This window comes from Alligator sinensis, unplaced genomic scaffold (assembly GCF_000455745.1).
Source record: "Alligator sinensis unplaced genomic scaffold, ASM45574v1 scaffold468_1, whole genome shotgun sequence".
NCBI classification, from domain to species: Eukaryota; Metazoa; Chordata; order Crocodylia; family Alligatoridae; genus Alligator; species Alligator sinensis.
Genome location: NW_005842087.1, coordinates 1,984,523 through 1,996,368, shown reverse-complemented (window position 1 = coordinate 1,996,368; position 11,846 = coordinate 1,984,523). Strand labels below are relative to the sequence as shown.

The 11,846-nt window shown below is 40.0% G+C and overlaps 1 protein-coding gene across 3 annotated transcripts in view; it reads left to right on the top strand.

Moving 5' to 3' along the window:
• Positions 1-11,846, top strand: part of PRG4 (proteoglycan 4) — a 34,365-nt gene that overhangs the window by 6,054 nt on the left and 16,465 nt on the right. For all 3 annotated transcript variants that reach the window (XM_025204515.1, XM_006023881.2, XM_025204514.1), the window contains 2 exons: positions 2,984-3,103; positions 11,551-11,682. In XM_025204515.1, the coding sequence (XP_025060300.1) occupies positions 2,984-3,103; positions 11,551-11,682 (252 nt within the window). The remainder of the gene's footprint in view (positions 1-2,983; positions 3,104-11,550; positions 11,683-11,846) is intronic.

Genomic DNA, 11,846 nt, shown 5'->3' with positions numbered 1-11,846 from the left:
AGGCCACCAGGTTGGTCTGACATGACCTGCCGCTGATGAACCCGTGCTGGTTGCCCCGAGCATGCATTTCCCTGCTGGCCCCTCCTGGATGTGTGCCAGAATAATTTTCTTGAACAGCTTGCCCAGGATTGAGGTAAGACTGACTGGCCTATAGTTTCCCGGGTCCTCCCTCCTCCCCTTTTTGAAGATGGGAACCAGGTTGACCCTCTTCCAGTCCTCCGGCACCTCTCCAGAGCACCACGAGTGCTCATAAAGCTGCGCCAGGGGACTCGCAATGACCCCGGCCAGTTCCTTTAGAACTGTAGGGTGGAGATCATCCAGACCGGCTGACTTAAAAACATCCAGCCCCTCCAGCAGCTCCCTAACTAGATCCTCACTTACCCTGGGCTCAGGTGTGCCTCCCTCGGGGCCCGATGGGGGCCTAGCAGGGAGGTGGCAGTTCAGGTCCTTACTGAGGAAGACAGAGGCAAAGAAATCATTAAATATGTTGGCTTTGTCGTCTGGTGTGACAACCAGATTCCCCGTCACGTCCTGCAAGGGCCCCACATTACCCGGGGCCTTCTTTTTACTCCCTTAATCCACTTATTTAAGTGGATTAAGATAATCCACTTAAATAATCTTAATGTGACTGAATGATTTCTAAAGAAACATGATTTTAATTTTCCCCCTTGAAAACACACTTCCTATTTCCTGAGTTCATATTGCTGGAGTTGTATGTAATCAATGTGTAAACAACACTGCAGATATGGGTTATTCAGCTTGTGTTAATAGGGCATTATTAAATCAGGTTTACTGTGATGCAGCAGTGTACAGAATTTAAAATGCAATACATTAAACTGCAAATCTGGCAATACTAAATAAATCTAGGACAGACTTATTCCTTTTAACAGTACAGAGTGATTAGTTGCTAACTGCAGGAGACAAGTAGTGTCATAAGTACCAGTACTATGACCCTTACACATATCTCTTACTCTAGAGATAGTCTTATTTAAGACACTTGCATTTTGGTTATCTCACTCATAAATATGAACCTATGTGCATTGATGTATCATGATAAATCTGATTTGAATACGAAGAAATATTTATTTGCTCAGCAACTTCAGTGTTATTTAATTTCTAAAAAATGATAATTTAATTTGAAACTAAATACACCTTTTCATTATAAAGCCAATTTATTTATTATGGGTCAGATTGAGCAGGTATTTTGGTGTTAAGCGGTTAAAAATTAAGTGTATACTCTAGTGTGTGCTGCAGCATGATTCTGCCCTCTGGCCATGATCCAGTAAAGTATATGCTTAACTTTAAATATATAAGTATCATGTGAACAGACAGAATTCCTACTGCCAAAAGGACAGACAGATATTATAAATGGCATTATTAAATATATTGTAAATACATATGATGTTAATAAACTATAAACACTTAGGGTCAAATTTCACCCTTGAATATGTAATTTTCATGCCTTTTTGATGTTCAGAAAAGCTCAACACATACTTTGAAGCAGATAATTTGGACCTTATTTATTTAGTATGCAACAGAAGAAATGTAATGGCTTCAGTTATTAAAGATTAATCACTAATGGATTATTAAGAACATAGGGTATTAATTATTTTTAATTGCTATGTAATTATATGCTTAAATGCAGCTGGGATTTTTTGTATTTTATTAATAATAATTTGATACTCAAATAACATAAGGTGAGGACAGTTCAGAAATGCCTTTATATATGATTCTGTTTGCCCAGCCATTTACACATTCTAAAATAGCATGCATTTTAACTACTTGTTGCTGCAAATCCTTTCCCTATATGCATGTTTGTTTGGTTATAGACACAAGTAACTGTGTGTGTGTCTTACTACTCAGTAGCCTAATAACACTTCACAGTAGCATGCTGGTCAAAAATGTGCTAACACTCTACTGTGCAGTGTTATTAGGCTACTGCACAGTAAGCATCACAAAAAAGTAATGCACTGGGACTACTGCACAGTAACTAGTTACTGCACATTTAGTTAGTACTTCATTAAGCAAGTACTAAACTAAATGCACAGTAACTACTGTGCGTAAATTAACATGTAGACACACCCTGTTGTGCAAATGGATTGGCATCTATGAAAATCTAATCCAAGATAATTTTCTTGTTGAATCTAAATTCAGTACTTATTTGAAAGCATCACTCAGAATTGTAGAAACACTGACTTGGTTAGGGAGAAAAAAATACTATGGAATGGAACCTACTGACAATGAACTCTGAGATAATGGAATGGACTATAATGAAGGAGAGTATAAATTCTCCGTTGTTTCAGTACACTACAATGCATAAATTGCAGCACAATCCACATATTGCTGAAGTTGATGGAATTCTTTACAATGACCAAAATGGGCTTTGAGATCAGACTGACAGAAACCATTTGCTTGTATGACTTTACTATAAAAGAGTTACACTGGGCACATCTATATGTGCATAGTAAGGCAAAGCAATAAATTCTAGCACATAAAGTGTTAGAGTTTATTGCTTCTGGGTTCTGCGTTTAGATGTGCGCCAGGACCACAACACGTTGAGCTGGGTTGGAGCAGTCCCAGATAATGGGTGGCCCTGGGGGGTCAGTCTGCCAACTAGGGCTGCTCCAACCTGGCTTAACATGCTGCGGAGGGGCTGGCTGGGGCATGATTGTGCTCCAGTGTGAGGCTAGCTAGCAGGTAGCCCTTGCACTGAAGCACTCTCATACCCCAGCCAGCTGGATCAGCATCTACACATGTACTGCTGTGCACAAAAACCCTATGCAGCAGGATAGTACAAGTACAACTTGCTGCAGCGTGTATTAGTTTCCTGTGGCCTAACAAGACCACACATGCAGGTGCTGAGATGTAAACGTCTCATGTAGACATGCTCATTTACAGTAGACATCTCACGTAGATGTGTTCACTTTTGAATGAAAAAAAAGGCTAGGTCAGAATGCTGAGTTCTTTGCTTTGTCCTGCGTAGAACTCTCCTGTAGAGGACGTTGCTTTGAAGCTTTTGTCAGAGGAAGAGAGTGCGACTGTGATGCAGACTGTGAAAAATATGGCAAGTGCTGCTCAGACTATAATAAGCATTGCAAAGAAGGTAAGCATAAATTTCCTTCATTTTTGTATTTTATCGATATATATATTAGAACCAGCTACCTTATTTTTGTAATGGAATATTAACCTCTCAAAATTTTTATTTGATACTACGCACATTATATTTGAAAGAAATACTGCCATTAAATTTAATGGGGAAAGACAGGTCAGTTTTTCATTAACAGAACTCTAATAGATAGTTCCTAACAAATGGGAATTATGGGTATGTCATCAGTGCCTCTGGACCGTGATAGGGCATGTGGCAATGAAACATGGCCTACACATTCTGTGTGTGCTACACCCTAAAACAGGTGTAATGTAGATTCACTTGTGTAGTGTTACACTAATTGTTACACTTGACTTTAATGGTGGGTGAGAGGAGGTTGATTGACTAGTGAGACCATTCCAGTTACAACTCAAAAGCTTTATTAAGATATGCAATAGCAAATACTGATTTGTATCAATAAAGACAATGCTCATGTTGTCTTGGATTCAGGGAAAAAAGATGTCCACTGGCCAGGCTTCTCTGTTCTCCTGGGGACTTAACTTGTTTTTTTTAGTCTATGCCCAATAGTTATAATTGGTTGGTTATCATATTCTAATAAATGGCCATTGATTGGTTTTGTTTGAATTTCTTTGTTTCACTGAAACTTTTAGAACTAGATGAAACTAGATCTCTTGTCAGCTTGGAAGACTTGGGAAAGTAAAGAAGGAGGGCTTCTTATCTCCTTTTCTTGTTACTTTTTTGTTTTAGTTTGGGATAGGCAACCCTTGGCATGGGTACCAAAGCATGGCACATGAAGGCATTTTGCTTGGTATGCAGGCCTTAGGGTGAATAGTGGGGAGGGGGGCAGGGCTGTGCCGCCACAAAAAGGATCAGGTCCTCCACCATCCATCCTACAAGTTGAGGTCGTGGGTGGTTTTGGCATTCTGCTCAAAAACATTGCCAAACCCTGTTCTAGATGATCTTTGACAAGGCTGCTTTGTTTCTACAAATCATCTAGGCAAAAATGCATCTATTATAGCAAATGAATATGTAATATGTTTGGTCATTCACTACTTCTAATATTTTAAGATAAAGCCATAATATAGTGCATTGTTTAATTATGCTTTGTTAGATATGTTGATGGCACTTGCTGTTCAAGCTGGTTGTTACATCTGCAAAGATTCACACTACAATAACTCAGGCACAGGCTATGAGGCCTTCTGCTGCTTAGCCAAACTTTGCAGCTTGTCACTGCTACATAGATCAAGCTTAGGCACAGAGGTATGACTTACAGTAGCTTCATTAGTGAAGCACCCGGGGCACAACAATAACCTTGCCTGAGACAATGAATTTACTGATATGCAGTGTCACTCCAAAATGGGTACATTTCAGGGTATAATGCGTGTGGAGTGGCCACACCATGCTTCGCTCAGACATCTTCCAGTACACATGTCCTCACAGGCAGAGAACCTAGCAACTTTCTTCTACCTGAACATAACTTATCTGTACTACCTATTTCTTATTACCTAATTACTAACCTCTTCTAGAGTAACTGCTTTCAGCTACTTACTAACTCTAAATGTTCATGTTCCCAGACAATCTACACCTATTGATTTAAAAACCACAAGAAAATTGTTGGCCCCAGACCCTTGCAAAGGCAGTAGCAAGACCTAGTTCTTTAGTACAAGTAGTTCTTTGTCTCCATTCCTGTACATAGTGTTGCTTCCATGCCACAAGTCTCACCAAGATACTACCAGCTGCAGCTTGCTTGCTGGCAGCAAAAGCCACAGTGCTCAGTCACGGGATATGGCTGGGGGAGGTTTAACACAGGACTCTGCCATCTTGGCAGCTGCGTGGCATGTGCAGTGCCTTCAGGTTTTTCCAGTAAAGAAAACAGCTTCCCTGCTTAAAACAGGCACCCCAATTTAAGGTGCTGGTTTGGGGGGAAAAAGGTATGTCTTGTATGTGACAAAATATGGTGTTCTGTACCCAATACTGTGGATTCTGATGGTGGCTTGCCAACTTAAATGAAATGAAGACCTGATTTGAATCCATTAGTTCCATACAAACAAGGTTACATCACAAAAAAGCACCATAATTGTCAAGACTCGAATATTAAGAATTAAACAAATATGGAGGCTGAATTTCTTCCCTAACCTTTGACATGGTTCCTTCAGATTAGGGTTCTGCTACAATATCCGGGTTATGTGGAAAGTGCATGTTGCTCCTTCCCAAGTTGCAACTGTGCTGTGTGTAAAAAAAAGAACTTAATTTTTCAGGGATATCCACTTTCAGGAGTACTAAGGCACAGGTTTAGTTAAGTATATGATTAATGTCAGCCCCATGAGCAATGCCATCCCATTTTCCAACACCCTTCAGTGTATGCTTCTTGCTTACTTAATTTTTTTGTTGAAAATGAACTAAATATTGGCAGCCCACCTAAACCTTGAGATAAGCAGCAGGTATGGGGATGCTGTATTCCAAGAAGACAGAATCACCCTGGCATTGTTGCAGCAATTCTAAAATGTCAGATTAATAAACAGCATGAACATCATGCCAATATCTTTTTAAAAATATGCTTCCAATATCTCAGCTCAAAGACATTTTTAGCCAAGCACCCCTAATCCTTAAGGACTTGTTCTAGTGTTGTAACTACTTAGCTTTGCTGCTCATTCACACAGGAATTCTACTCTAATCTCCTGGGCCTCTTGTTGAAGATGAGTCACTGTGCAGCAAGGAATGCAAGAATTATGAGACTAGAAGCAGAGCAAGGGAGAGGAACATGACTCTATAGTCAGCAATAAGGAAAGTCATCAGAATTCCTTGGGCTCCTATTTCTGCTGACAGAATTATTTCTAGTTTTATCCAGTGCCTACGTAATGTAAAAATGCAGAAAGAACCCAAAGGGACCAGAACCTAGGATTCCTTTCTCTTGGATGAATACTTTAATCACTATCCATGTTCTTTGCTCTTGTTCTCTTTGCCAATTAATCTTGAATTTCTTGTTTCACAATAGTCTAGGTTCAAGAGGAGGGATGGGCAGTGTCTATTAGGGTAACCATTGGTCCTGTTTTATACTAGACCATCTTGTTTTTCAACCTTTTGTCCCCTGTCCACTTCTAAATGAGGAACAGACTGCAAAAAGTCCTGTTTTACAGTTCATTGGTGGAAATACATGTCAATCATTTTTCCTCGCGATTCTATTGGCTGTGCATAGAGGTAGGGTGGTGCATAGCCAGAAGCAGCAGGATTCTGAGCTAGTCAGGGAGAGAGAGAGGTGGCCTTTTTGTGGTCTGCATCAGAGGAAAAGGAGCCCACGCAAGGAATCATTCCTAACCATGATGTAGTTTGGGGGTGCTGGCTTCTAGGTTATTTTTAACACACTACAGCTGTGTTAGTCTAAGTACATAGGCAGACAAGGTGCTTTGAGTAAATTATATCACATTTACCCAAAGCACTTTGTCTAACCATGACATAAGATTTCTGCATCATGAACAGGAAGTCCCCATTACTGGCTCCGGGGAACTGCTCTGCTCCCCAGCCCCGAGTCTTGTGCTAGGAGGATTATTGCAAAATCCATTGCGTGAGGCTCCATTACAGGAGGATTCTAGTCTATTAGGCTTAGTATAGTCCAGATCCAGGCTTAGCAAAAGGGGGAGGCGGGACCAAAGCGGCGTGCTCACGGACCGAAGTGGCGCGCTCCTGGACCAAAGAGGTGCACACACGGATTGCTACACCTTAGAGGGAACATTGGATGCAGGGCCAGGGAGGGGTTAACTTGGCTCTTGGTTGTGACACCTAACACCTCCTCTAATAGTAGTCTCCTGCCTCTGCTCCTTTCCACACAGCCCTGCTGCCTGCATTCCTGTAGGCTGCCCAGGGCGTGCATGCCACACGCAGCAGTTGCCCATGCCACTTGTGGCACATGTGCTGTACATGACTATCATAAAAAGGAAAAATAAAAGTTAAACAGTGGGATGCTCAGGAGCATGGGACTGGCAAGGGCCTCATAGGCAACCATTTGTTTAAATTTTCCACTCCAGTCCCTCACATCTATCATAGCTATAGAACATCTTATTGAAACAAAACAAAACAACCCTACAACATGGCACAGGTAAGAAGCAGAGACAACAAGGCTGCTTCAGATGTCCTGCCTCTGCAATGGTAGAGAAGGCATTAGGCCAAAACATGTTCAAATGACCCTCAGGAGAGGACCATTTTGCATGATATAGAAAAAGGCAAAAATCTCCACAGTGTTTGAAATATGACCTGATTAGTTCAGTTATTCAGAGCATGGTGTTAATAATGCCAAGGTCATTGGTTTGATGTCCTTATGGGATACAAGACCTGTCCTGTCTTAGTCAGGGGTTCGCACTAGATGACTTCTTGAGGTCCCTTCCAGCCCTACTTCTCTAGGATTTCCTTCCTGATCCAGAACTGGTAATGAATTTGACCTTGAGTGGAAGAGTAAAACCTTCTAGCCAGGTTACCCAAAAAGTTTCTAAGTACCACCAGGAACACCAGTGCAACAGTAATTCAAACTCTATCCTAGAGCTGTTATCTTTAGAGGAAGCCAACACCCTCAAACTGCACCTCCCAAAAATAACCTAGAAGCCAACAGAGCAATCAAACAAGGGACACATTCCTTCTTGGCCCTTATATAGAAAAACAGAAACCCTGAAGCATGGGATTCCTGGATACCTCCCACAAGGAGATCAGACTTCCTTTCAACGCCATCATGGGAGTACCAAATGCATGAATCTGCTTACCACATGCTCCAAACATACCTTCTCTTGTCATAAAATCTCTTCTGTAGGCTGGGGACGTTTCATCTTGAAGTGATTCAAAGTATTTCCTTCTCTCTTTTTGGAAAGCCATCCTAAAATTTTATTCTTGTGAAGGGCCAGAAGGCCCTGTCCAGTCCTTTGTTCTTATATAATAGTTCTTTTACTTACAGCTACCTATTCTTGGCTACTGTCTGGCGATTCCCTACTCTGAGACACTTATTTATCCACTAGTTCAGTACCTAGTGGTGATCTTAGGCCAGTGGTGCTCAATCTTTTGGCCCCATGGGCCAGATGAGTTGGATTGGTCCATAGACTGGATTGCACTGGGATCCAGTCTAATTAGGCCCTGTGCTACCTCCATTTATTCCTGTGTGCTTGGATTGGGTCCTGTGCTGCCCAGTGCACCCAATGTAATGTGCAAGGCTACGACCTGCAGAGCTCCCCAGAAACCCATAGCCAAATGATATGGTGCTGGGGGCCAGATTTGGCCTGTAGGCTGGGGGTTGAGTATCCATGGCCTAGGCACTTAATTCCAGGGTTTCAGTAGACTCTGGGGTCCAGGCACCTAAAATTTAGACATTACCACAACCCTTTTAAGTACCCTAATCAAAGATTAGGATTCCCTTGTCTTTTGCTTTCTGCTTCCTCAGACTTCTAGTATGATACTATTTTAGTTAGTGCCCAAACAACAAATATTACTGATGCAACTGCAGAAAGAATCAGGTTAAAACAAAGGAAAAAATTTTCTGCAGAATTATTGCTTACGAAAGTATTTTGTTATATTTAAGGACCTACCTAAAATGTGGTGGAAGTGCACTATATAGTGGCTCTTTTAATTTTGCTATTTTAGCCACATGTCTAGCCCCCCTCCCCCCACCCTACTGCTGATTGGTGGAGGGGCCCTATTGGCCCTGCTGCTTAACACTCACTGCTCATCAGGCAGGAGGCAAAAATTGTGATTTAAAATATGCTGCGGTTTAAAAATTTTCCTCTCAGTTGATCAGCAGTAAGTGGTAGGGCCACCAGGGCCCCTTGGCCAATCAGCAATGGAAGGCAAAAACAGGCATAGTTAAAACCATGATCTTTGCCTCCCAGCTGATCAACAACAAGCAGCAAGCAACAGGGCCAACAAGGGCCCCTCCACCAATCAGCAGCAAGGTGTGGTGGGGAGGCACATGGTGAAAACAGCAAGATTAAAGGAGCTGGACTTCCACCACAATTTAGATAGGTCCCTAATTACATGCTCATTTCAAGATCAGCTATGCTACGTTTTGTTTATGGTGAATACTTTCACTCCACCTTTCCTAATTTCCTAAAAAAAACCAATTGTGTCATTGATCTGTGATTTCCATTAGTGTTACGCTGCAAATGAGAAAAATTGAAAGGAAAAAAGTATTCTGCTGAATAGCTTTGACACATAGCTCAGCTATTCCCTGTTTAGATTAAGTGCCTACCAATGATAGCACTGGTATGTTACATTCTGAGATCACAGAATTTTATAGCATTATTGCAGCCAATTTTGTGACTGAACAGTAAAACAAAAAACATGAACATTATGCAAAAATATATATTATTGGACTCCAATAATAATTCAATTGATTGGTATTTTAACCAGTCTCTCCCAATCCTCAAGAATTTTTTCTAGTATTGCAGTTTTGTTGCTCACTTGTACAGTAAATTATATTGCCGCATTTTGGTTCCAATTTTTCTGTCTGTGTGGGTGGAACTGAAGACATTCCACTAAAGTCTCTGAAACATTGCACCAACTTATTTACAAGAAATGAATTTCTGTCCTGCTGCCTTTGAATCTTTCATGCATTGCAACTGCTAATTTTCTATACCTAATGACATAGTCATCAATTCTTATTCCCGAGAATAAGAATTCTTATTCCCGAGAATAAGAATTCTTATTTGAATTCTGCTTCCTGTTTTCTTAGTCTTATTTTCAGTTATTGTTTAAAACAACATCTTATTGATACAGATGCAGAGGGGATTAGATTAACAGAATGGTGCTATACTGCATAATTATTGGCTAGGAACACTTTTCATCTAATTTTAAAATCCCCTGAGCTATTTTTTAAATTAATATTTTCATTCCTTCTGTTCTATTGTCTTTTAAATCAATTGCATATATGAATCTGTGTTCCTACTGGTGGTGCAAAGCAAAGGCAAAATTAGAAAGGAAACAATATTCTGGTGCACAGCTTAAGTGTATATCTCAGATATTCAAAATTTAAATTGGATGAAGTTTTTCACTCAGTGCTCAGCCTGTAGAGTCAATATATAAGTTAAGAATTAAGAATATTCTACCTAACAATGTTAGATTTTGAATGAACTGCAAAGTTTCTTATGAATTCTATACTGATTCATGTTAAATACATCGCAATAGATTTTTGTCATATTTCATTTTGCAGAGGGGAAGTAGAAAATGATGGTATAGAGGATTACCTAATAAGATTAATTCAGTCAATTATATTTTGGCCAGGATGATTTCTAAGAGTTTTGCAAAAGGCTATGGTTACTTGCAAGTGAGCAAGATCATTACCTATTTAGAGCAATTTTAAGGTCCCTTTATGCTGCCAAAGCACTGTATAAATAGTTCTTTGTACTAATAAAAGCTTTTATAAACACTACAGAATGGTTGCACAAATGGAAACTAGCTGTTATCAGACCTTTTGCTACACGTCTCATTCTCAGATCTAAACTCACACTTTCAATTTAGATCCCGGTTTGGGTCCCCAACTTTTTATGTTTCTTGTTAGAATGCAGCTGCCAGCTCACTGAGATCTGAGTGCCAGTGTGTAAGTCTATACATACATTAATGCACTGTAATTATGGTGCATTAAGTTTAGTACAAGTAATTACAGGTGCTGCCTTAATGCACCATAATCGGTGTTACTGCTCATTAGCGCCAGTGCATGTTTTTTTGGTGCCACTAATACCCAGTAGACTAATTCTACTGTACATTAGTGCATTGGTATGGGTTTGCCTGCCATGCTAAAGTGCAGTAGAATTAGTCTACTGTGTTTGAATCTTATGTGGATGCGACCAAGTATATCTGAACCCAAGCCCTGATTCAGCCTTAAAACTGAACCTCTTAGTGGGCTAGTTTTGTAACAGGCTCTCACATTGCATTGTTCGTGCAAGTCTACTTAAGCTCTCTAATATTTCACAAGAAAAGTATTATTTCCAGAAGCCTCCTTTTGGAAATCATTATTTATGTGCAGAATTGAATAAAAAACTAAAACCTTGACTATCAAAAGGCAACACTCAGGCACTGGGATAGTTCTAAGGACAGATAATTACAAAAGCATGCTTTTTAGGCTCATGATATCTTAAATGATGAGTTTATAAAATATGAAAATAATTTTCAAAGTTTAGAAAGAAAATCTTTTTATCTTCTAATGTTCACTACAGAAAAATGTGTGACTCATTTCAAACTTTCAGGGAATTTTTTTTGTCTTGGATTAAGCATATGAAGCTTCAGACTGAAACGATTTTTGTGCGTGGTTTTAGTTTTTCCCCCAAAATCTGGGGATCTACACAGAGAGGAATAACACTCTGCTTGTAATAGAAATGTGTCACTACAGTTCCATATCACTAGATGATGACTATAAGCTTGATGTTGAATGACTAGTGTGAAACTTCTATTAACCCAAAATTCCAATTTTACTTCAGTCCATACTGTGAAATCATCGCACTCTTCCGCAACCACTCCTTTGGTCAACAAGTCAACAACGAAGCGTTCTCCTAAAAATGGAAAGAAGAGGACGCCAAAGAAAGTAGTAGAATCCCATGAAGTCATGGAAGGTAGGAAAGAGCATGAATGCAAGAAGACTGGGTGTTACCTGAATTAATATTAACGGTCATTTCCCTGTACTGGAAGTAGAAAGCTAATATGAAACATTACCAGACAGTTACCAAATTTGGGAACATTCAGCTAACTCATTACATCATCTAGTTTTCAGGGAAAA